This window comes from Ochlerotatus camptorhynchus, unplaced genomic scaffold (genome assembly GCF_037179485.1).
Source record: "Ochlerotatus camptorhynchus isolate MF236.1 unplaced genomic scaffold, CSIRO-AGI_Acam_v1.1 ptg000370l, whole genome shotgun sequence".
Taxonomy (NCBI): domain Eukaryota; kingdom Metazoa; phylum Arthropoda; class Insecta; order Diptera; family Culicidae; genus Ochlerotatus; species Ochlerotatus camptorhynchus.
The window spans coordinates 1,939,177-1,966,491 of NW_027040858.1; the positions used below are offsets into that span (position 1 = coordinate 1,939,177).

The 27,315-nt window shown below is 39.4% G+C and overlaps 3 protein-coding genes across 16 annotated transcripts in view; 2 read left to right on the forward strand and 1 right to left on the reverse strand.

Annotated features, from left to right (window-relative positions):
• The window catches only part of tyf (twenty-four), a 73,112-nt gene extending 60,042 nt beyond the window's left edge, over positions 1–13,070 (reverse strand). For all 14 annotated transcript variants that reach the window (XM_065232537.1, XM_065232541.1, XM_065232535.1 and 11 more), the window contains exon 1: positions 12,597–13,070. In XM_065232537.1, coding sequence (XP_065088609.1) covers positions 12,597–12,617 — 21 coding nt within the window. In that variant the 5' untranslated portion in view covers positions 12,618–13,070. The remainder of the gene's footprint in view (positions 1–12,596) is intronic.
• LOC135710100 (uncharacterized) lies at positions 907–12,587 on the forward strand. Its single transcript, XM_065232577.1, has 2 exons — positions 907–1,616; positions 12,140–12,587. The coding sequence occupies exons 1-2, from the start codon at positions 974–976 to the stop codon at positions 12,574–12,576; spliced, it is 1,080 nt and encodes a 359-aa protein (XP_065088649.1). The 5' UTR covers positions 907–973; the 3' UTR covers positions 12,577–12,587.
• A 6,064-nt stretch (positions 13,071–19,134) lies between the features above and the next one.
• LOC135709991 (CDP-diacylglycerol--inositol 3-phosphatidyltransferase-like) lies at positions 19,135–21,574 on the forward strand. The gene is made up of 5 exons (XM_065232448.1): positions 19,135–19,300; positions 19,573–19,707; positions 19,915–20,068; positions 20,132–20,295; positions 20,504–21,574. The coding sequence occupies exons 1-5, from the start codon at positions 19,252–19,254 to the stop codon at positions 20,674–20,676; spliced, it is 675 nt and encodes a 224-aa protein (XP_065088520.1). The 5' UTR covers positions 19,135–19,251; the 3' UTR covers positions 20,677–21,574.
• The last annotated feature ends 5,741 nt before the right edge of the window (positions 21,575–27,315 follow it).

Sequence of the window (27,315 nt, forward strand, 5' to 3'; positions counted from 1 at the left end):
ATCGTTTGAACGCGAAAAAATCGAATACATCCGGTCCGGTTACGAATCAATCGGCATTTTCCCGGGATCATTCCAAAGAAGTGGACGCCATCGTTGCTGAACCATCAATCCTATTCGGTGAGTTAGTTAAATTCTGGTAATTTGATGAGAGTTTCCGATTGTTTTACAACTTTCCGCGTCAGTAAACCAATGCCCGATTTGCTATCGGAAATTCCACAAAGCGTATTGCCGTTTCAGGGAAAATAATTCGACGCAACTGACAGCCACAGCATGCTATTTAAACTGATAATCTAACGCCAAATAATGCTAATTTCTCTGAATTGGCACATTTTCAAACGACACGTGGCTAGACGAAACTGCTACCATAATACCATATTATGTCCCACATGTTTTCTTGTTTCAATAATTGTAACAAGAAGATAAGTAGGACATGAACTGTTCACGATTACTTTTTCGAAGGGACGTATCTGCTGTTGTAAACAATGCATTTGATCGTCGACTTTTGCGTATCTGGTAGCTTACCCACGCATGCTAACACTACCCCCTATCTGGTAATGGTGTAAGTATGCGTGGGCGACGATCAAATGCATGGTTTACAAAAGCAGATCCTTGCCTTCAAAAAAGTAATCGAATTTTTGTTTATGATAAAAAAACGGACAATGTCCTCCTTTTTCTCCAAACCTCAAGTGAAAACTCCTTTTCTATATTTTCATATGGTAACCCTACCTGTAAGCAGAACGGAAACGGATTTAAATCGCAAACCACGTGGCTCCAGCATTTGAAGGTAATCCATTCGAACGACCACCGTCCGTTGAAGTGTTCGGACTGTGAGAAAACATTCAGCCGATCATCCTCGCTTGCGCAGCACTGGAAAAGAGTTTTCTGTGCGTCATCTGCGAAGCTGCTGTTCATCAGAAAGGAAATCTCAAAACTCATCTCTCGGGCGTTTTCAAGCAATCGAGCGTTTTCCAAAATGTCCAATATGCTGCAGTATCGAAACGAACCGGGAGTGCAACAAGTCGGATTCCGGTGCGAAATTTGCAGTGGACTATTCTCCAGGCCTTACTTGTTGAAATCACACGAGCAAAAGATTCACGGCTTGGTGCGTGAGGAGAGCCCGAAGCCGGCACCACCTCCGGCGACGCTTCCGGTGCCGTGCATTACAACGGTGGTCATTCCGGCGATTCAAACATCGGCCATGATCGTGGCTAAAGAACGGGGGGAGATTCCGTTTGCGGTTCTGCACATGATGAACGAAATACCATTGATCGTTCGGGTGGTGGAGCAGGGCAAATACAGCGTTCTGAAAGCGGCGGAAAGTAACGATTTTCGCGAGTCGCAGCGTGGTGGACCGGGGCTAGAAGAGGCCAAATGTGTCTCGATTGCGGTGGTGGCAACAGTTTACCAAAAGATCAACGAAAAGGGCCAGCACTACTTCGAAATTACCGGACCAGTTTCGTGCTATCAGACGAACAAAATTCCACAGGTAGATCGAACGGCTGGGGCCCTTCAGGATTCGATTGCCAATACGAACTTACACAAGACGCTGACACAGTTGAATGCGACCGAAGTGAGCACGAACATTAACATGTTGCAGAAGGATTTGCGGCTACCAGGTAAATATTGTAGAATTTGTTTGAATCGAATATCCCTAGCGGTGAACAGTTACTGTGGCCAGCTTGACGTGCCGCCAGCGCTCCAGTAATGGGGTGTTTACATCTGCGCGAATTTGCTAGCGCTAGTGTACTAGCCAACTAGCATGAATTAAAATTGGTCCTGAAATCTCATGCTGGTAGACGCTGATGCCCTGTTTACATTATGCAGACTACTTTTTTTGCACAGTGCTAGTACACTAGCAAATCCGTATAGATTTAAACACCCCGTAAAGGACCCTACTTGTCGAGACCTGAAAATAACCATAAAAGAGAGCTTAACGACGTGTTCGGGGTATCATCCAAACCATTTGTGGGATAGTTTACCCATCCGGGATATAGTTCGTTTATGGTTTCTGTTTATTAGGGCATATATCTTGATCATTTTTGAGTAAATATTACATTTATTAAAATTTAACAATCATATAATTTGTTCAAGCATTTTCTAAATCTCACATCAAATTTAAATCGCTGAAAATCAGCTACATTTTGCTGATTTAAACATATGAAATATCAGCAAAATAATGCTGCTGATACTTCCAGCAATCTGAACGTTTGTCAAAATGGTAACACTTTACTGTGAACTGGCATTCGAAGGTAATAACGCTCTGACTTGCGATTGTAGAACAAGTGTATATTTCAGTTTCAGTTAGTTTTAATAATTAACCAATTGCGCAGATAGAATTCAATCTTGTTTTTATGCTGAATCATATTCTAACTTTCATTCGATAACTTCCTGTTATTTACGAATCGACCCGATACCATGTGGCAATAGTCATACGCAATCGATTATGCTTATTGCAAATATGCTAAGCTATGTAAACAATCATTTCATTCACTGCGCCGTCTGCGTGGGTTGTTGGTCTAGTAATCAAGTTTATTGCATTTGGGATTTCTTTGGAATGTTTATTTGAGACCCGGTGGAAATGCTTAGAATACATTTCTGTCATTTTGATTTACAAGTTTGTTTTTCATTTATTTTGCGCATCGACACTATTAATGGAAATGATTGCATCTTAATCAAACTGTTTTTCAATTGGTTTGCGCATCCACCACAACTGAATCTTAGGTGAATTTGCTGAGGTTGCAGCATAGGGGACGAACCCGGCTTAGTGATTCGAATTCTTACCTCTCACGCCAAAGTAACGAGTCACAAATGACCCAACAACTTTTAACTGATTTTGCAGTAGTTTTCAGCAAAATGTTACTGAATGCTTTACCAAATAATTCATTGACATCCCATCTGCCGTGAATTTACTGACAACAGTTAACATTTCCAGGTTAATTTTTACACGAAGCTTCATAACTTTATCCAATTATAAAAAATACACATCGTGTCCGGAATCGCGGGAACGAAAAAAAAAACTTCAAAGACAAAATTGAACTTTGTTGTCAGATAGCGCAGACAGGTTTTGCGTGATCTGTTATTTAAGTAGACAGGAAGCTCGGCTTACTGATCATGAGCAAATAATCTGTCATTATTTGCCTATTTTACTGACAATGCTTCGACAATGCTAAAAATACTAATACTGAATTCCAGCTAAAAGTTAAAGGTTAAGTGACCATTTCAGCATTTTTTTTGCTGAAACTCAAAGTCGAAATTTGGTCTTAAAATTGGTCTTTAGATCCTCTTCGAATTTTAAGCTTTTTCTAAGAATTCACTGGAGCTTCCATTTTTAAATATGCTTCAAATTCTCCGTATTCATGTATTCAGATTCTGGACCAACAATTAAAAATGATCTATTAGCTTTTATAAGCAAAACTTGTAATGCCAACACCATCGGGCAGGGGAAATTCTCCCGCCGAGAATTGTCTTCAAATTTTGCTCAGAATTATCTTGGAGTTCTCCTCTAAATTCTTCTGGAAAGGGACTGTTCATTAACTACGCAGACAGTTTTTTTTTTTGGATTCTTGACCCCCCCCTTGTATTGGAGTTTTCTTGTAATTCGTAGGAATGTCCTTGAAATTCGTAGGAATTTCCATGAGACTAGGAATTTCCTAGAAATTTGTTGGAATTTCCATGATTTTCGTTAAAATTTACTTGAAATTCGTTGGAGTTTCCTAGAAATTCATAGAAATGTCCTTTAAATTCGTTGGAATTCCCTTGAAATTCGATGGAATTTCCATAAAATTTGAAAATTGTTTTAATTTTCTTGAAATTCGTTGGAAATTGCTTGTAATTTAATATTTCATTCAAATTCTTATGAATTTCCTTGGAGTTCGTCGGAATTTCATTAAAATTTGATAAAACTTTGTATTTTTGGAAATTCTTAAGATTTTTCTATAAATTTTGTGGAGTTTCCTTGAAATTCGGTGGAATTTTCTAGAAATTCGTATGAATTTTCTTGACATTTTTTTAAATTTCCTTGAATTTGCTGGGATGTCCTTGAAAAATTGGTTGGATATGTTATAATTTCACTGAAATCATTGGGTTTTTTTTTTCTAAATTCCAAGAATTTATAGAAATTTCCTTAAAATTCTTCGGACTTTCGTGAAATTCTTAGGAATTTTCTTGAAATTCTTTGGAATTTCCTTGAAGATCGTTAAAATTTCTTTGAAATTCAATGGAAATTCCTTAAAATTTGATAGAATTTTCCTGAAATTCGTAGGAATTTGCATTAAATTGTGTAAAATATACATGAAATTCAGTGAAATTTTCTTGAAAGTCGTATAAATCTTCATGAGATTGGTGTAATTTCCTTTAAATTGTTGGAAGTTCATTAAATTCGTTGGAATTTCGTTGAATTCGTTGAAATTTTCTTTTTAATTTCCTTTAAATTCATAAAAATTTCCATGAAGTTATTGTTTCTTGAAATTTGTTGGAATTTCCATTAAACTGCTGGGATTCCTTGAAATTGAAATGAATTTCCTTGAAATTCGTAAAAATTCCTTGACATTCATAGGGATCTCCTTGAAATTTGTTTGAATTTCGAAAGTACTTCCTTTGAAATTGTTTGAATTTTCTTATAATTCGTTGGAAATTGCTTGAAAATCTATGAAATTTCCTTGAGGTTCGTTGAAATTTCTTTCAAAATTGAAGGAACTTTCATAAAATTTGATTGAATTTTGATGAAATTCTTAGTTATTTTCTATAAAGTTTGAGGAACTTCCGTGAAATTCGTATGAATTTTCGTGAAATTCTTGAAATGTCCTTGCAATTGTTGCCATTTCCTTGAAATTGTGTGAATTGGGTTGAATACGTTAGAATTTCATTGAATTCATTGCAATTACCTTGAAATTCATTGGAAGTTCCTTGAAATTCGTTTGAATTTTCTTGAAATTTGTTGGAATTTTTAAGAAATTTTTGGATTTCTTGAAATTTGTAGGATTTTTCTTGAAATTCGTCGGATTTTTTTTAAACTTCGTTGGAATTTCCTTGAAATTAATTGGAATTTCCTTGAACTTCGATCGAATTCCCTAAATTTTTTGGAACTTCCTTCAAGTTCCTGCTCTGAAGTGCTAAGAATTTTCCTAATGCCGTATGATATTTTCTATCTGTAAACTTATCAGAGCCTTTCTCGGAGTTCAGGTAATGTGCATAGACTTTTATTTAAAACGCTGGCTTGAGGAACATGCCAACAACTTTGGAGGCATTAAGAATTCTATCTACAAAAAAGTTAGAAAATTGTTTTTATACGCCTTTTTAATAGAAACTTAGCGATCGATTTAATCACTCGTGGTGAATAGGAGATCGTCAAAAAGAGTGTTGTGAGCAGAAATTTATGCCGTGAGATATACACTGATAAAATTTCAAAGATTATTTTTATGTGTCCCACACATGAATTTTTGCAATGTGATCAACAAATGATATCTATGTGTCGGACACATACTTAATATGTGTACACATAAAAGCCATGTGCAACCACACATACAATTCATTTGACTCGTAAATTTCATGTGTGCTTCTGGGTGGATTCTGTTTATGTGTGGTCACATGGAATTCATGTGAAATTTCACATGGAAATTCGTCAATAAAAATGTGTGGAATTTTATTAGTGTAGGAAGCGAAACAATTTGACGATGACAATCATTCATTTTTGTTTTACAAATCAAATGCTTCTGGTTCTGTACTGCTACTGTAAATACATACGATACAACAAATAAAAAAAAAAGTTTCATAAACTGATTATGTATTGCACCTACTGCTGAGAATCAAACCGATATCAGTTTCTTGGATCACTGGAGTTTCTATGTCGTTAATTTAATACTAATTTTGTCGTCGGACGTCGCATGTCCGGTTTGGCGGGCGTGCGACAATAAGATGCATTTTAAACTTTAATTTTATTTACAGTACATCATTTCCGAATTCACCCTATTCAGATAACACTTCTGAAATTTGTGAGTTTGACAGAACAACCAGCACCAAATTTTCGGAGTACAATCATAGAGGTAACTCTAAGACTAGAAAGTCCCGAAATAACTTGCTCAACTTTTTGGCTCAGCTCTGGTACTCTCTTCGGTCCCAAGCTAATCGATTCACCCCTCGAAACATAGGAAAATCCACTAACCTCTCATTTTATCTGTCAAACTTTAATAGCGAATCAAAACAAACATTGTGTAGTAGTAGAATTTCGACTAGAATGGGGTACGTTAATCGTTTGCTTGGGCCCAATAGGCTAGTCGAGCAGTGAGCCAATTTAAAATCGTTAGTTTCGTATTGATTGTTGGCAATATACTGGAGTTGTCAAGTTGCCCCGAGTTGAGTTGGTCCTTTGCTAATTTGCCAGGGGTATGCTGTGGTTGTCAAATCCAATATATAACCTCACATTGATTTTAGTACTTTGCTTTTTGGTACCCACTTTTTAGTTCGTTTCCCCCAATTCTGGTGCAATGGGGTAAAGAGCTCGTTGACATGACTGTTATATAAAGAATGATTTTCGACAGTCAAATCGCTGCTAAGGTACTATAAAGCAGATCTGAAAAAACACTGCAAAAGCTTTTGTTGTTGTATGGTTTGGCGAATCCCTAAAAAAAAACAATAAATGGATTTGAATGCTCGATTCTGGGATGATTCGAAAAACGAGGTGGCAACTCGTTACATGACGTCAAAGTTTTTGGGAAGATCCCGGGCATCAGATCTACTCGCTGTGTTTATTAAAGCCCTTGCCGATATCTCTTCGAACAAGTTGCTGCAAGTGTCCATGGATGGGCCCAAAAAGATGGCGAGAAGCTGATAGATCTGGGAAACTGTGGGCTGCATATTTTGCATAACGCATTAAAGGATAGTATTCGCGGTACCAGTTGGGATGTTGTCAAATATTTGCGTGGTATCTACAATATCTTCAAAGATGTACCAGCAAGATGACGTTTATCACGATGTATTATGGATCTACCATATTCCCGTTAAAGTTTTGCGGTCACCGATAGTTGAAAAATAGTGGCGCAAATACGAAAATTTATTCAAGGCGTCCAGAAAAACAAAATCGAACCAACGTCAGCTTCCTACCAAGATGTTCAAAACTGTCTGAATGACTTGCTGCTGATGGCTAATAGTACGTTCAGACTACAGATTTATAACATGTTATAGCACAATCTTGATGGTGGTTTCTATGTTGCAATTATTTGACAACCGTTATAACATGTTATAACTCTGTAGTCTGAACGTGGTATTAAGCTAGCTTTCTTCAAATCAGTTGCTGTGAATTTCAGACGGACAACCCTATGGTGCCTTTTTTGTGCAACGCGATGTCTCAAATGGTTAGAGGCATTATGGTAAGGTTCATTAATATTGATCATTTGAACAATATTGCACAGGTAAATGCACATTCGATTAATATGATCGCAAAAGGGAACGACTGGACGTTTTTTGGCACAGGTTATTGGTCGGCGTATTCAGAACTATTGTTGGTTGTGGAAATGATTTGCTGCTTATCGCATGGCAACGCCAAGGCAGAGAGAGGTTTTTCGGTAAATGCAGAATATCTTTTTGAAAACATGAGGGAAGAGTCAAGGCCCCAGCGCACTGACAGCGGAACGGCAGTGGTAGCGGAAAAGCCCGATCTGAGTAAGCCTACTTGTCGGATTGAAAACTAGTTAGAATAAAATCGACTGCGGTTAGGCATCTTGATGTCATTTGTGACAATTGTCAAACATTGCGTTTGGGCCTTCAGTCGTAGTGCGACGTCAGATCTATTATGGTGTTACTCATGCAGGCGAGTTGGAAAACTTATAAATTTTGGGAGTTGGTTGGAAATGCTATCTAATATGAAACTTTAGTGCGCTAGCTAGAGAATGATTTTAGAAAAGGGTAGGCAGATAGTTCCGTTAGAGTACGGAAGTATGAAAATTTAATAGAAGTTGAAAATGAGCGAAGGGCCATTCATGCGACAGTACAAAGTCAAACACACACCTTTTGCCTAACCCGTACGATGTACGCGGAGATTTTAAGTATGTCTTCAAATCTACAGAATGAACTTATTCAGCGAGTTCGAAATTCGCATTCGCTTTCCATGTAGACAAGGACCGTCGTATGAAAGAAGCTCTCGATTCCTACAAAGCGAAATTGTTGAAACGCCAGAAAGAAGCAGAAGCGAAACATCTCGAGAATAAGCGAGGAAAGTTATTAGAAGATGCTCAAAAAGAAGCCGAGAGTTTGCAGGAGAAAATTGTTCTGCTCAAATGATAAACATTTTTAAAAGTAGTCCGAACATAAAACACATATTCAACTTGTAATTTCTCGTTGTAATGTGAACTCACTTAGTCAATTATTTTGCCATGTCTGAGGTTGTCATATGGAGTTCCAGAGAGTACGAAAACTTACTGACTTATGCATGAGCAGTGCATCCTCAGGTTCGGTTGCCAAAGCAAGAATAATCACTGCTCTGTTATTTTACAATAATTCATATGTAAAGAGAAAGGATCGTCTACGGGTTGATTTTTATTTGGCTGTGAAATTATGAACACAAATTGAGAGCTTGGTGACATTGATTAAATATTCCTATTATTACTTAGTAGTGAATAGTGAGCCTAGTTGTGAGCAGTAGTTATTCATTATTATATTATAATATGTATTTATAGCCCTAGGCCTATTCACATCCTTCGTAGGTAGTCGGTCATATGTTCTGTAAAATACTATTAGTATCAAGTTTTGTTGTACGTGCCATGAGTATGCTATTCTTGATATTTTCGAAAACTTACCCTGCTGCTCATTTTAAACTAACCTTAATTTGCACTACGGTATAATAAAGCACATCACGTTGTAGCTTCTTAGGTTGAAATAACGGAGTTTTGTGGACTGGATTTTTTTCTGAAAACCGACTGGAAAGTCAGGGATTTTTTTTTTTCGACTTTGAGTCGACACCCTGCGAAAGAACCAAGAATCATGTACGTAGGAGAAATACATGGAAATGTGGTTTTTTATCCTTCGGCAATAAATATAAGGACACCATACAAAAATGTATGAGAAATTGGTCATTTTCGAAAAAAATATTTAGCATGTCACCAAAAGAGTTAAACGCTGTCCAGACTGGAGAGTTATAACATGTTATAACGGTTGTCAACTAATTGCAACACAGAAACCACCATCAAGATAGCGCTATAACATGTTATAACCATAGAGGTAACTCTAAGACCACTGGGTCCCGAAGAAAATCATTATTATTTTTGGCTCACTCAGTACCAGAACAACGGTCCCAAGCAGTCCCAAGCTATTTCACTCACCCCTGCATGTTCTGCATGAATCCACACACCCCTGATGTTATCTGTCAAACTTTCATAGCGAATCAAAACAAACATAGTGTAGTAATAGAATTTCAACTAGAATAGGGTACGTTAATCGTTTGCTTGGGACCAATAGGCTACTAAAGTGGTGAGCCAATTTAAAATCGTTAGTTTCGTATTGATTGTTGTTATAACTCTGTAGTCTGAACGTACTATAAGCTTATTGTGTGTGTGTGCATTCCCTCTAACCCCCACTGGCCGGCAGTGTTATTATGGAAGAATTCTCTCTACAATGTCGCATTTATGGTCATTGTAGACAGCTTTAGTCCGGGAGTTAAAAGGTGATAGCTCTATTGCAGATCCAGCCACCCATTTCAGAATGTCTGGAGAGTCACGCCCATTCCGAGGTTACTTTCGCTTACAAAAAGTCTCGCATGTATGCATCACCGTTATCAAATGGATATTGGTCTTACATACACGCTTCCAGGTTCGAAAATATTCGTTTCAAACCTGGCACGTATTTAGTTTATGTTTCTTTTAAATTTGAAAATGTTTTTGGACTGGTCTCACCATGTTAATTGGATCCTCCAATTCATGCGTTCCGTAATTTTGATTTTCTCTAAGCTTTGCATCTCATTTCGTGATGCACCTTTGAGGTAATACTTCCTTCAACGAACACAAATTTCCTTGCATTACCGAGGCATCCTTCATATTGCTCGCAATCTTCGACACCGAGGAGAGACTAGCAGCCGAGCACTTTTGCAAGCGAAAAACTAGCTGATTCATGGCAACGTCGGCCACCGAATCACCACCAAAACTAGCGACGGACACGTTCCCGGGCTAATTCACCAACCGGACCGATCTCTCAATAGAACTACACGCAGAAGTGTAGCATCCGAACTCGGAGAACCGGGCTCCCGGGAGGCAATGAAAACCGACACCGATCAATAGAATTGAAGCTGCTTCGTATATTTTGGAGGTTATATTCAAGATCAACGGAGTCACTCAAGGCAAAACACGATATATCACTAAATAATAACTTTATGAACACTTGAAACAACATTTAAGCACACAAGTTAAAAAATTTAAAGCAAACAATTTGAATTAATTCGCTGACGAAAAATACGCAGCAAAATAAAAACACGTCAGCTTTCAAGTGTGGCCTACTGCGATCAAATACGTATCTGTCATGGATACCAAAATTATTTAAGTGGAATTAAATGGAAGATAACCCCTTTTTTTGCTCTTTTATAAAAGTTCATTTCTGAAAAGTTACAAGCAGGTCCAATCGCTAGAAGTTATCGAACATCACAAAAATCATTTGTTGATCAGCGATGATCAAATATGAGATACATACATTTATGGGTTTTCCGAGTTAGCTTCTGTGTATCCATGTCAGTCAAAATCAATATTATCAAATATCTTCTGCTGGTTGGATTCCCGCCAAACATTGCAAAAATCAAGTTCAATAAGTATGTTTTTGGATATTGGCTTTTTTGATACCCTAATAAGTAAAGACACGCTTAATCATATTTGGAAAATAACCCATATACGGATTAGTTAATTTGTAATCATGTTCAAACATGTCTAAGCTTATTGTGGCATCGAAATAATCAATAAAGTAGTTCAAATAATCTTTGAACATGACTTTTGCTAAGTGATATGGAGATCTAACCGACATAACTTAAAGAACATTCGAATTTAATTGACATGAATACACAGAAACTAGTTCGCAATTGTTTTTTGTAATGTTCGAGAGCTTCTAGCGATTGGATCTGCTTAAAACTTTTCAGAAATGAAGTTTAATGATTATCTGAACTAACTCTTTGATTATTTTGGTCACAGACAAACAGACATAACACTCGCAAGTTGTTCATCGAACAAGCATTTAATGGTCAATTTAAAAGTATCGTAGTTGGTAGTACCGCCACCTGTGGCGCGCATAGTCAATTCCCTTGCGTTTGACGTTTACACACTACCGCCATCTGTTCAGCGTACTACCCACCACAGTGTACTCAACAGATGGCGATAATGTTTTAGCGACGATGTTTTACAGTGAGAAATATACAATGTGTTATGTCTGTTTGTCTGTGTTTTGGTTTTACAATAATTGTTGACATGCTAAATATTGTTTCAACAATGACCAATTCCCCACACATTTTTGTATGGCGTTCTTATATTATTGCCGAAGTAGAAAATCACAATTCAATTTATTTCTCCTACGTGCATGATGCGATTGGTTATTTCTTAGACTCATATTGTAGAATCATAATGTGGTTTCCAAACGTACATGATTTAGAATTTCTCTGATTCTTAAAATTGGGAGGAGCCATGGTTTTTAAAGTGTCCTTATATTATTTTTTTTAATTTTACTGAACACAATTAAAAATAGATGAGGAAGAAATAAAATCAGTTGGTGAAAACATACTCACACACACACACATGCACAGTGAAAAATACTTCCAGGGATACTTAACAATACTTCCATTGACAAGAACATATACATTGAGATAACACTTATAATAACAATAACACTGACAAACGTAAAGACAATAATACTGACTCACAAAAAAAAAATTAAGATTATCTAAGCTGATTTCGATAGACCGGTTTTACTTAGTTTGTCCGGCATAGTCACTTTAAAATTTTCCAAAAACAATCACGATCATTATAATCCTATGGGCCCTAATAAAAAAATACCATATCCGAACGATAACCCAAATGATCACACGCCATTAAGCAAAATAACCATACAAATTTTATTAGTGGGTTTAAAAAAATAAATAAATCAAATATAACAACTACATAAATGCCTTTCACCGTCCTAGCTCTCCGGCCGTTTGAAGTAAATGGCCCTGTAGCTTCCACTTCTGGAATCAACAAACTGAAGCGAAAGCAAACTCCAAAGAAGCAATCGAATCCAGCCCCCGTTCCCATCAAACGTGCCCCTCTGAAGCAACCGAAAGTCACAACGGTGATGGACAACTCCGTAGAGTGGACACATTCCACCCGGCCCGTTATGGCGCAGATTTGCGAACGGAACTTCCAGAGCATCGCAACCGGATCGCTACTATCGCCAGAACGTGCAACTCTCAAGCTACATAAGTCGGATGAAGTCATGGCCATCGAGCAGGAGGATCCGTTCAGTGACATTAATATGTTCGATTTGATTCAGACCGGAAACGAACTGCTATCGAATGATGGCCATCTGCAGGATATTGACATTGACGATTCTATGGAGGAAATTTTTGTTCCAGTACTGTAATTTTTACTTAGTCAACTCACCTTGCATGTTCCTACTTCCATTTGCTCCCGATGAACGGGAAAATTTTCGTTTTACTCCTTCGTCACATAATTTTCATAGAACTGAATTCTTCACTCACACTGTAAGTAGTTTGTAAGTAAAATCGGAAAACTTCAAGCGGTTTTTGAATTAAATCCTAATCCACCAACTACACAAGAGCAGTATGTTTCTTCTGAAAACAAAAGTATCTACAAATCACAATCTTCGTTCACAGCCACAATTATTTTCCACATTTTCATTGGTAGGAGAAAAACAACACCAAATGGAATTCCGTCTGGGTTTGTTCAAACCGGGCACCATGCAATTTCACAGTTAACAAGAGTCCATAATTCACTTTCGTCCAGATGCAGGACATTCAGGAGAATCGATTGTCCGTAATTAGTTACCGAAAGAATTTTGACCAAGGCTTAAATCCTGCAAATAATGGAATCGGGTGGTCCAAGAAGAAGAGTGTTCCTTTTGCTCCGTCGTATTTTTCCTTCTACATGTTTTCTTCTGTCAGTCTCGGGCTGATCTTTTTGTTCATCATGACCATCATCATCATCACGGCGAATGAGAACGACCCAAATTTAAGTTTACTTCACTTATAATCGCCAAAATGTTTTCATCGGGAAAAAAAACTTCATAGCAGAAAATTTTCCCGATGAAAACAAATCACACTTTAGCAATCTCTATAGGAACTCAGCGATGAGTAAATAATAAAGAAAATTGATGAAAATTTTACTCAGTATTACCAATAGACTGAGTGAATCCAATGGGCCATATGAATAAAAAAGAGTTTACTTTACTTTCCCGTGCTTTTCTTACGGGAAAAGTAAAGTAAACGCTTTTATTCATACGACCTAATCTTTACTTTTCTCATATTCGGGAAGCTTTTCCTGGACAAACCTGGAGGCAAATTTACTCATCGCTGAGTTCCTGCATTTATGAGTTAAGTAAACTCAAATTTGGGTGTTCTCATTCGCCGTGATCATCATTATCAGTGAAAACTTTCTTGCCATACTGATGATGCTGCGATGTTTTAGTGATTTTCTTTACACCAGAAAAAACCGTCACCCCTTTTCTCTATTCCGATCGAAACGGATTTCGCATACAAAAAAATGTATGAGAAATACGCTTCGAACGGAACTTAAGCAGATAATCATACGCCCAAGGTGATTACATTTAGGTGTTCTAATGTGTCGAATTCATGATTTAGCCATGTTGGATTTTTGTATAGGACAGCGACCGAGTTTGTTTACAATTTGCTCTAAAACCGTTTTTAAAACCTACCTCAGGTTCAGGTTCGCACTGACAAAAAGTTAGGCTTCACAACCACCAGTTCCAACCCCGATAATTGGGAGATTTCCGTAAAAGCTTGACGCAGATGTCGCCACTGTATGATGATGATAATGTTGACAGACTGCATATATAATTCGTGATAATTAGCATAAAATCATTATTTTCATCAAGCCTACATAAAATCCACCCAATATAACATTCGAATTGAAGAAGAAAATGTTTTCACGATCAGACTGATGTGCATCTTTGACTTTTCCAGATGAACTTTCATAAGATATATTCATTTCATTCTACAGCTCCATCAATGCTGTATCTTACATGATGTAAACACAAGTAAATTGCTCAATTACTCAAAATAAAGATGATTTGTCATCTTGTTATCACTTTATAAACCACCGAGCACCATTTTATAGTATGGTGCGTGTTGAGCAAATCAAGTTCAGTTGCGTTTTCCGTCGAAAATTGTGACTATCAATTATTGTTAACCTAAAAAAGGCTAAAATGAACATTTATTGAATATTGCCGTCCTATACAACCATTTCTCCATTATCACCAGCATGATACAATCTTTCCTAAGTAAGTTCACTTAATTTCCACTTTCATCCTAGTGGAAATCACAAATATTCACCATTTCCGAAAAATGCAGCTGCGCGGGAGGTAACCTCTACCTGTGGGTGCAAACTTGTTATGCATAATTTTCCATGAAAACATCTCCGATTGCAAACACGTTTTCATACACGATTCAAGCAAAAGTTTCCACCGGAAATTATTAGTTTTTCTTTATGTACCAATTTGCCCCAAAAATCGTCTGTTTTACGAGGAGGATTTGGAAATTATCCTCCTTCTAGTAGTGTAATGTAGGTGGCGAAAGCTTGGAAATGTTTCACTGCAAGACGCCATAAACAAATTCGCTATATACGAAATGTAGGTTCTAGAGTGGACTCAAGAGGAAGAGGCAGTTAATCAGACCTCATTAGTACCCATAATTCAAATAATGCTGCAAATCACACAAAACAAACTAAAGAAGTCTATTCATCACCCTCTATAGTCGGTCTCTAACAATGCTCCCCACCGGTTTCAACTCTTTCCGGCCGAAAGGCTAGATTTCTGGTCTACCTTTCAGGGCATTATAAAACACTAAAACACAGGACTTTTATTACCCTATGGATCACAAAACACCGAAAGCTCACACACCCGCCACTTCCCGCGTCATCCTCAATCCGATTTATCCTTGCGATTTCAAACTAAAACATTCAAGGTGTCAGAAATACCGGGTTGCCGGGATGGGTATTTTACAAACAATCGCAGGTTGCTCTATGACCGGCACAATCGGAATACTTGCGGCACACTGACAAAAAAGATGACCCAAAATTGGTGTGCGGAGTGACCTACCCCTTGGGATCAACACAAAAACAACACTGTCTACTGATTCAAAATTGAGACTCATAGAACTCGTCATAGAAGCAAAATTTACCAACAAAAGGGGTCCAGTGTAGTGTTTTAGAAAGGGTAAGCTAGCACTGTGATCACTATGAAAAAACCTTATTTTCACTAATATAATAATAAATACTTATTTGTCTACCCGAAGAGGTAAAAAAGACGGGTTCAAAACAGGGTCTAGGCCCAAGGAAGATATAAACACTATCAGATTTCAAGGTATTTGATAAAATGTTCAGCTATACCATATTGCTTTAAGGTTATAAATAAGATTCACGAATTCAGACATGAAATTATCTGATAACTAATGATAATTATCCTCCAGATAAGGGCTTCCAGATCGTATCCCCAACGTCCGAATCCGATTTTTAATGGAATCTTATTTATTTATTATTATTATTATAGTCCATCTGCCTTGATAGTCTTAATGAAACACTTAAATCTATATGTAGTCACTCATTAAAAATTAAAAATTGGCCGACAGCAAACGATGACGAAACCTGGAGGCATTGATGTCAAAGTCAAATAGGTCAGAGGCTTCGTTGAATTGATGAATCATGGCGACAAAGGAACTGTTTGCAGCATAGTTGGTTGCATGTACTACTTCATGTAGCAAGGTTCTCGGACGGAAGGCAGGAGCATACAGATTAATTTTGGCCAGTAACTCAGGAACATCATATTCTGCGAGCAAATCTTTAGCAACGAAGACGACCTGCGATATGTTTTGTCGCTTAGCAAGAGTATCCAAACCCAGTAAACGACAGCGGTCAGCATACGGTGGTAAATTCAGTGGATCACTCCATGGAAGATAGCTCAGAGCGTATCTGACGAATTTGCGTTGAACATCTTCGAATCGACCACTCCATACTGCTTGGTAGGGACTCCAGACAACACACGCGAATTCCAGTAGTGAGCATACCAATGAACAGTAAAGGGTTTTCGTGGTTCGTGGTTGAGAAGTGGCGAGTGTATGTGACCTTTTCATCCAACATGACACCGAGGTTTTTAACGTGATCGATACGTTGAACTACACTCCCAGCAACGTTATAATCAAACAAAATGGCAGTCCTAGTTCGACGGAAACTAATTACGCAGCACTTTGAGACGCACAGGACCATAAAATTACGTTACACCAATCATTAAAGATTTCAAGCAGGTTTTGTAGTTCTAAACAGTCGGCATAGCCTCGAACGACTAGATAAATCTTCAAGTCATCGGCAAAAAACAATTTACCTCCACGTAGTAGAATAAACGTTACATCGTTCACAAATAAAGAGAAGAGCAGTGGTCCCAAAGTGCTACCCTGTGGAATTCCTGATCTGTTCGAGAAACAGTACGATGAGTAGTTTCCAATGCATACAGTAACTTCACGATGCACGATGTACGATCTAAGCCAACTGCAGAAGGAAACAGAACATCAATTTTTTTCAAGCTTTGCTAGCAGAACGTTGTGCAGAACTCTATCAAACGCAGCTTTAAGATCAGTGTAGATTGCATCCACTTGAAGTTTCTTGCATACATTTTCCATACAGAACGACGCAAAGCTGACGAGATTAGTTTCCACGGAGCGGCCAGGAAAGAAACCATGTTGACATGTACTTATGTAATGCTTGCAGGAAGCACACAACCTTTTATTTATCAGCGACTCAAACAACTTTGATTCAACCCCACGGTAGTTTTCCACATTCCTTCCAAACCTTTTGAAATCTTATCTGCCGATACTGTTGGACCATTTACAAAAACCAACAACGGAAATAGATATATATTATCATTACAATGTAATCTATCAAAATACATTGTATTGGTTCCTGTACCTACAAAGGAAGCCAATGTATTAGCTAAAGCAATTGTAAATAATTTTATTCTAACTTGCGGATCATTTCTTCAACTTCGTACAGATCAAGGCACGGATTACAACAACGAGGTTATTAATCAAATATGTAAACTTTTAGAGATTAAATATACTCTTTCAACAGCATATCATCCGCAATCTATTGGGGCTTTAGAGAGAAATCCCAGATGTTTGAATGAATATCTTAGATGTTTCACTAACGCTCACCAAACAGATTGGGACGACTGGGTTGAATACTATGAATTCACTTTTAACACGACCCCTTATACAGAGCATGGATACACACCGTTTGAACTTGTGTTTGGTCAAAAAGCTAAATTGCCACAAAATCTTCAAAATGACATACATAAAACTGAACCAATTTATAGTGTAGAGCAGTATAACAATGAATTGAAATTTATGTTACAATACACGAATCACATTGCAAAAGAAAATCTAATACGAAACAAAGAAAAAAGACAATCAAGAAATAATGAACAAATAAATCAAATACATTTGAACATAGGTGACAAAGTATATTTATCTAATCAAAACAGAAAAAAATAGATCCATTTTATTTAGAACCATATATCGTTCATAAAGTCGAGACTCCAAATTGCATCATAATTCACCCACAAACTAAGAAAATAACAACAGTTCACAACAATAGGTTGATCAAAGTTTAAATGAAATAAAATAAGATTTACCATTAATCAGAATGTAACACCATTGTTTTTAAAGGGGGAGGTGTGGTGTACCTTTAAACTTCCATTTTCTACATTCCTTTCTGCTTAACTTTAAACAACGATGTTTGGTCATCGTTTCCAAAATCTACTTCCAAGCACACAATTTGCTTACCAGTAAACTTACTTATTTCCTCATGCCACCACACCAGAAGCCCACAACTAGGTCATAAGAACGTAAGCTACGACGGTCACTTATGCTCACATAATAATGTATGACAGAGCATGTGTAGAGAGAAAAGGAGAATCGTACGATAAGCTAGACGTAAGCATTCTCTTGAAGTGTAGCTGAAGTTCTAGAATGTAAGATATAAAATATGAGTGGAATAAACAACTAGAGTGATTCTTGATCAATTCTTGTGTATAGTCGTCACGTCCGAAACTCCAACTAATGGCTTATGGGAGCTACCATATACCATTTGTCTCCTTTCTTGAAAACAGGGAACATAGTAGAGCGTTTCCATAGTGCGGGAAATTTCTGTTGACGAAGTGACAGGTTGAAGAGCAAGGACAACGGAGCAAGATATTGGAGCATTTTTTAGGAATAACACTCGGACCTGGTGAAAATGATGATTTGGACCAGAACCATATGTACATCTACGGCAAAAACATCCATGTTGAACTCAAATAAATTTCAAACTAGCTGTTTAAAGTTTTAATTCAAAACACACAATATCATCGGCTTAAAATGAAGTTTCTATTGCAAAAGTTCTAGGATATTCCAATAAGATAATTGGAAAATTCGTTAAGCGAACGCCTGAAATTGCTAAGTGCTAAAATTTAAGCAGGGCTTGGTGTAATCTTATTTTACAAAGCTAAGCGGTGCTGGTGTAGAAAACGGCCCTTAGTGTAAAAAAATACAATGAACGATGCATTTCAAAACCTGTACAGGCCGCCATTACCGAGCGTGGAAAGCTGGATTGAACTAGAGTAAAATCGATTTTTGCTCTTGTTTTTGCTAGTTGGTTTTTTTTCAGTTTTTAACTATATCGACAATATTTATTCAGTATTTGCTCCTTTTGTTACGTAGGCTGTGTACGGCCTGCACTCTCATCCAAGAAAAAAACATCGCATCATCGGTTGTTTACCGTCAAATGACAATTCATAGTCTTTCTTTTTCTCTCTCATTGCGCAAACGCATCCAGAAAGAGAAAGAGCTTACTACAGTTTTCTTTCCCATTCACAGCACAGTTCGTATTTGGATTGCATTTCGAGTGGAAGTGGTGGGAGAGTAGTGTTGCGCCTGCAATCATTCGATTTTCCGAATAGATTTTTACAAAAGTGAAAAGAAGTCATTCGCGAATTTCCCGGGACCGTTCGACTCATTTCCAACAAGTGTGCATCATGTCTACCGAAAAGGAAAACATTTTTGTCTTTGTGCCGAATCTGATAGGTAAGGAAAGATTTTCTTTCTCACTGACTAAAGTTCGCGAGTCCTTTCTTCGCCCTTGCACTTTGACTGATGATGGACGATGGGAGGAGGAAAAGATGGGCGATTTTTCCAAACCACCACCACCCACTAAGTGCAGACGGAAGTAGCAACAACAACAAACTGTTGGTGGGATAAATTGATTTTTCCCACATTGCCCTGCGACGCCATAATATAAGATTCGTGGATTGTAGTTTATTTGTTTATGTTTAAGTATGGCACATTTTTCTTTCCAGGGTATGGCCGGATCGTGCTGGCGCTAGTTTCGTTCTACTACATGCCCACCAACTACGTGATCGCCGGGTGGTGCTACATCGTAAGCGTCGTGCTGGATGCCCTCGATGGGCACGCAGCGAGACACTTCAATCAATGTAAGTGCGTGCAGGGGACAGTAACGATTAATTTAATTAAGTTATAAGAGGGGAGTAGCGCAAAATTGGAATTGCATAACGAAACAATAAGTGGTTTATCTGTCTGTGGGGATTGGGAATTGGGGAAATGGGAAATGGTGTTTATCGCATTGATAAGGCCGCATGGGTTTATGGTGAAAGATAAGTTTAATGGTGGAATTTTTGCAGCTACAAAGTTTGGAGCCATGCTCGATCAGCTGACCGATCGCTGCGGAACGATGGGACTTCTGGTGACGCTAAGTTTCTTCTACCCGCAGTACATGTTCTGGTTCCAGCTGTCGATGGCTATCGATGTCGCTTGCCATTGGTTCTACCTGCATACGTAAGTGAACTGCTAATTTGGGTTCTAATGTCCGTTTAATTAGTTTTGCCTTTCCATCGGTAGGACTGTCCTGCAGGGTAAAACGTCGCACAAATTTATTGACATGTCTGGTAATCCGATCATGCGCGTCTACTACACCAACCGGACCGTGCTGGGCTTTATGTGCTTGTTCAACGAACTGTTCTATGCTGCCCTGTACCTGTTGCACTTCACTCCGGGACCGATGAGTAAGTATCGGGGGCGTTGTAGGGGGCCAGTTGATGAGCGTGAGTTGCACATTCTTATGGCAGAGTTGTTTCACTGGCAACAAATATCATTGGTTAATATCATTACGCAGTAGATTTGTTTCGTAACGTACGTAGCAAGGGAATATTGATCGCAAAGCTAATCCAGTTTGCAGTTTCGAACAATACTAAAATAGCCTTCTATTTCCAGTCCTCGGCATGTCGTCGTTCAAGATGTTGGCCATCTTCTCGGCACCGGTGGCCATCGTCAAGACGATCATTTCGGTTATCCATGGGTACGTTGCCAGCATGAACATTGGCGTGATTGACGTGGCCGAACGCGAGGCCCAACGGGAACGGGAAGCTGCCAAAAAGCCACAATAAGCTGTGCCCGTTCGATCCCGGTGTGCCTGTCCAGTGGACTTGGTTTGTATTATGGCTACACGTCCCTTCCCGTTTCCTTGCGTCTTCTTGCCGGGTGTAGAGAAGGGGAAGTCAGATTTCTTCATGAGTGTCAATCCATCGCGCGTAACTGAACAATCCAACAGCATTCGTTCGTAGTTTTAAGTGGAATTGGTCGTGATCACGGACGTCTCCCCCGGACGGATCACAGATGCACGCGAAAGTCGAGAGATATTCAGATTGATCATGATTGTAAAAACAGGTACATTAGTTTTTAGGTTAACTGTTAAACAGAATGATACCAAAATGAAAGCTTAAATTATATGACAATGGAACTTAAATTCGAAACAACGCAAACTAAAAGTCTCGCCATAACGGTGTCAAATATTTCGTTTTTATTACTTTTTTAAGAATCTGACGGGGTGAATTGACGAACGGCAGGAAAAGCTAATCGTATTTTATATTAAAAAAGAGGTGTACCGTAGCAAGAGAAATAATGCAATCAGCTTTATCATTCCACACGTAGAAGGGAACCACCTCTCTGGTGAACTAGGAAAGTAAAAATATCCCGTGCAATTCATCCTTTACTGTAGTAATAGTATATGGTTGTTTACTAACTAAGCGACTAACCCACAAACACACACATACAACTATATATTTAGAAAGAAGCAGAGATTCGACAGATCTACCTATTTGTCGACATATACCTAAACGAGAATGTCAGTGTACCAGCCTGATCCAGCTGTATGTGCTCATGTCTGTTGGAATATATATCTTAAACAAGATCAAATTAGTAAATTTCCCGAGCAAATCGATGTTACACTTAAATTATTTTCCTTTGTGTTTAGAAAAGTGTCTGTTTAGTAATAAAAAATCGTAATCCTATGTTAAAAAGCGAATGCGCAATTTTCTAAGGGAAAGAAATCCTAATCTAGAACCTGTTTTTTTCTTTGTTATTTCAGATATGGAACTGCAAAAGAACGCAGCGGCAAGTGACGATCGCAAAAGACCATATTTTGCATTTTGGGAATCGTGATTCGACGGTCGGACCTAAACAGATAGGAATGGATGATTTGACAATCGCAATGATACATGTACGTGCATGTGCATTAGAAAGCTCGTTCCGCTGGTTCTGGAGCAATGGCCGGAACATATTCCAGAAATTTTTAGAAACGTCTCAAACCCACCATGCGGCAAATTTATTAGGAGGCATGATGAGTAACTACCCGAGCAGAGAATGAAAACAATATTAGATATTTTGATATAAGCGTGCTTGATAACTGAAGGACACCGTATTCCTTGGGGCGTAAAGGAAAGAAGCAGGACATCCCGTAACAAGGAACACATTTTATTAACGATAAAAATATGACCGCTCTCTTCAATGTCTTGATGTGGAAATAACGCTAGGGAAAATGATTGAAGTGCTCAAGACAGCAATCCAATGACTACTTTGATAACACCCCCTCTCGTTTGGATACTCCTAGCTGCGTCCTTAGTTCATCGAATCGCCTAGCGTCCAAAGACTTTGTGAACAACTCAGCGGTGACAAGATCTCGAAGAAAACGATGCTCTCTTGCTTTCCACATTCTTAGCCTGCCGATGCATCCAAGATTGTCTTTATATATGGCTATCGGCTCGATCTTCTTTTCACCCAAATCACCTAGAACACCAGTCCCCGATGCTGCAGCGCTTAATGCCACATACTCAGCTTCACTTGATGAAGTAGCCACAGGCGTTTGTTTTTTACTCGACCAGACAATAGCCGATTCAAACACCTGGAAGACAAATCCGCTCACTGACTTCTTGTCCCCGCTATCGTCTTGTCGGTTGAATTGTATCTTCATACCAAGGAAATGGCTTAGCTCTCCACGATCGGTCATGGCGAACTTTCGGGACAGTTCGTTTTTGAATTTGATGATTGTTGACAGCTTCATTCCCGCTATGAGAAGATCATCCCCGCATAGTACGATGAAAATAGGGCTACAAAATGGTGAGTTGACAACCTGGAAGGAGCGGAATACCTACCTTGTTCCTACTTCACGCCTCCCCGAGTCATATGATAACAAAAGACTTCCGGCTGAAACATGGACACAGCCTGGGCAATGTTGCCAGTCCGGCAATAGCAAAGTGAAGAGGTGCGACGCGAACACTGGCGCGGTAACCATAGTACGGTGGAATCATAGGAAATGCTTCACCAAACTTGAGCGTCTGTTCACCATGGAGGTGCGGCTCAAAACGGCGTCTGTTCTCTATGTTAGGAGCGGCTGATCATCGTCCTGGTACCTCCGTGGGACTCTAAACAGAGCTGTGCACGATGGTCCCCCGGTGAGACAAGGGGTTGGGGCAGGCCCAACAAGCCGCCCTGAAAAAAAAAACAAAGTTGCAAAAACTGAAGAAAGAAATACGGATCGGAACAATCGGCACAGACCTACGCGACGAAATAAGGACTACGATTGGAAACTCGGAACATAGAACTGCAAATCGCTCGGCTTCCCGGGCTGCGATAGGTTAAGAAGGTGACCTGCGGACCCTTCGCAGACTACGAGGCTGGCGAACTGTGGCCATGGATCGAGTAGAGTGGAGACGCCTTTTTCGGACAGCAGAGGACAACAAGGTCTTAGCCTGATTGGTAAGGTAAGTAACGATGAAAATGGCATCTTTCCCCCTCTCGTCGGTACGGGTGTACACTGGAGTCGCTTTTTACGCGGTTTTTTTTTACACGGTTTTTTTTTACGCGGTTTTTTTTTACGCGGATTTCGGAATTTACGCGGTTTTTTTTTACGCGGATTCCGGAATTTACGCGGTTTTTTTTTACGCGGATTTTGGTTTTTTTTTACGCGGATTTCAGAATTTACGCGGTATATCGCTTTTTACGCGGTTTTTTCTTCCACGGTTTTTTTTTTACTCGGTTTTTTTTTACGCGGATTTCGGAATTTACGCGGTTTTTTTTTACGCGGATTCCGGAATTTACGCGGTTTTTTTTTACGCGGTTTTTTTTTACGCGGGACGTATCACCCGCGTAAAAAGCGACTCCAGTGTATAGGCAATAATCGTGCTTGGAACGAATAGAACCTAACTTCAGCAGCGCTTGATTGAACTTCTCGTTCCAGCAGCGAGGGGATTGCTTCAGGCCATATAGACTTGACGCCGTCCGGAACCGCAGCTCAAATGGATGAACACCTACAGTCAGCACAATACGGATTATCGTTAGCTCCAAACCGGCTTTCTGCAAGAAACCTTTGACGACCAATCTTGATTTAAAGTGCACAGGGTTTCCTTCTTCATCTTTTACACGGAAGATAAAGATAAACTTCGGGCTTCCCTTAGCTCAGTCGATAAAGGCGCAGCTACAAAGCAAGACCATGCTGGAGGTGGCTGGGTTCGATTCCCGGTCCGGTCTAGGAATTTTTCGGGTTGGAAAATTTCTCGACTTCCCTGGGCATAGAAGTATGATTGGACTTGCCACACAATTATACTAATGAAAAAGTGGTACAGGCATCGAAAGCTCTCAATTAATAACTGTGGAAGTGCATCTAGAACACTAAGTTGAGAGCATGCAATAAGCTAATATGCGATATGTAATAAGCTTGAAATGCGAAGAAGAAGAAGAAGAAGAAAGATAAACTTCGACTGCAAGGGTTGACACCGTCTTGACACTGATTCCACCGTAGGACTCCGGGGAATCTGGGAATGTTGAAATTTATCCCGCAGACGTTGCTCTGAACCCAGTTAAAAAGTCGATAAACTTACCTGGGAGTCCCTTTCACCGCGCCTAGTGTTTGACTCTGAATAGTCGTCACATCTTGAATGTGAAGGGTGCGCCCCAGGATTCTCAAGTGCCTCAGGTGGTTCTCCCAGTTCAACGTCTTCTTCGTCATCACGTGGAACAGGCATCGCGTCTTCGAATTCATCTTGCTGGTCGTCTTGTTGTTCCTCCAGTTCAACCTCATCTTCGCCATTACTTGAAACAAGCTTGCAAATGCTCATTACAGCTAAAATGCTATTTTTCGTATTTATGAAGCTATGAAATATTTTCATGATAATTCGTATTTACAAGATGCAAGAAGAGAAGGTAAAATGTTTGTTTGATACATAAAACCTGTCAATTTAGCTTTCAAAGGGTCACAATAGCGATTAGCTGTAACGATGAGCAACGTGATGAGTCTATGCCATACACAAACTTTACCACCTATTCTTGCTTCTTACAAATAAAAATTATCATTAAAGTATCTCATAGTTTCATAATTCCGAAAAATAGCATTTTAGCTGTAATGAGCAATTACAAGCCTAACTTGAAACAGACATTAACAGTCTCCAAGTCAGTTTGCTGGTCATCTTCGACGTCCGGATATACCATCGGAAACACCAACGGTACCTTCGAGTCTTGACTGTCTTCAATTGCGTATGGTGATGAATTTGCGTCAAATCTGATGTCGTATCCATTGGAAGCATAGCCTAAAGGCTGACTAAAAGTAAATTTATACGCACAAAAAGACCTGTAATTCGTGATTCAATAAGTTTAAAAATTCCATTAATGGTTGCTTTACTGTACTTTTATTAAAACTTCAAAGTTACAGCATTAGATGGTTACATTTCTCCAGTCCGAACGAAATCTCAAACCTTCCTCTTGATGGAGCCCATCAGCGCCCACACAGTAGAAACGGACACGGAATCAGCGCATTTCTTCCATTTTGCCCGCATTTGCTGGATGTCCTTGACTGCGCCGCCGTTTCGTCGAAGTCGCTGCTTTGAAATTGCCCAGTATTTTTCGATTGGTCGAAATTCCGGGTAATTCGGAGGATTCATTAGCTTGGGGACAAAATCGATCTTGTTGGCAGCATACCACTCTAGAGCCACCAAATCGGGCGAAAAGATGACTTTCCCCTATGCTTGCGGATGAACGGCAATGCACGCTTTTTCAGGCATTCTTCGATGTAAACTTCGGATGTCATCGTCGAGGATGTGACGAATGGTTCCGTTTTCAGGCCAGAACTGCAAATCGCTTGCCAAATCATGGCCTTCTTCGTGAACTTGTGGGCAAACACGAAGTTGAATCTTCCCGGCACATCCTCACGTCCAGTCGCGATGTAAAACTTTTGACCGGGAAGCTGCTTAAAATCGAGTTTGACGTATGTTTCGTCATCGATCAAAGTGCAGCCCTTGTGTTTCGTCAAAACACGGTCTTACAAGAGCCTTGCACGCTTTTAGGCCTCGAAAGTCTGCTACATGTGCCGGTTCGGATGTTTACTGGCTTTGTACAACTTGTACCCTTCCCTGGCAAGGATGTTCCACACCGTTTGAAAGTTGGCGTTGTACCTTCAGGCCACATTTCGGATCGAAAGACCGGTGTTGGCTTTAACGCTCCTCAACACCTTGCTGCGCATCTGACGATCCCTGGTTCCAGTTTTTTCGTAGGTCCGCTGATTCCTTTTCACACTCAGGGTTTCCTTGTAGGTTTTGAGCACTCGAAAAACTGTTGTTCTCGGCATCTTCAGCACTTTAGCCAACTTGGAACCGGACCACTCCGGATTTTCCAGGTGTTTGTGCGCAATATTTTTTTCTTCTTTCGAGTTCCATTTGACGTTATTTCTGAACGCGATCGACTACTTTGATCAAACTTGCACCAGTTGTTCTCTATAGAAGTGTAAACAAACACTGTCAAAGATTTTCGATTCCCAACACTGGAGGTGTGCTAGCGGCGCGCGAGGGGCGTACCAATTTACTTTTAGTCAGCCGTTACCATCACCGCCTCGCGACTCTTAAGGCCCACGCACATTAGATCCGGATCGGACGCGTTGCGGCAAAGTGACAGCTAAATCTTTTGTCTAACTGTCAAATTAACGTCAAGCTTCGAAAGATCAGGCCTTTGCACCGGTTCAATTCTCAGCAGACGTACGATTTTCCGATAGAGCAGCAGTGACTTTTCGACTTTAAATGAATGTTTCAAGTGACACAGATGCGTCGTTTCAACTTTAGTTCATTCAAAATGTTTAAATTATTATTTAAAGTACCTAGTCCTATCAGGCCTGTTATGAGAATGCCCACCTTGGTCGGGATAGAGCAGCAGTAGGGCAACGATTCAATATATATACGTACCAAGAAGCACTGCTTCTGACCACATGTACTTGGGCATATTCGAGTCAATCAGCATAGTTCTTATCTTCTCGATTAGCGTTCGATTGAACCTTTCGGCAACCCCGTTCTGTAGCGGAGAATAGGCTACAGTTGGCTGGATTTGAATCCCCTTTCAAATTGCATCACGGAAAAAAAAACGCTGGGTATTTTCTCTTGACAATTTGGGTAGAAGTAGTTTAGAGTGTATTGTTTACACTGTATTTTTTATCGTTGTCAGTTGTCAGAAAGTCGCTAATTGGCGTTGACGGCACTGTCGAAAAATTTGCTCTTCCAGCAAATGTAGACAGTTTCCTATGGGAATTTTCGGTGGAGTGAAAGGATAGTACAAAGTCCGCCATGTTTCACGCACAGTCTGACGTTTGCTTATGGATTTTCTCATAGGAGTAAAGAGCTACAGAGTCGCCGTCAACGCCAATTGATTTTGCGCAAGCACCTGGAAAATCCTCAACTCTCTCATCAGGACATCGGAAAACAACTCAGAATCGT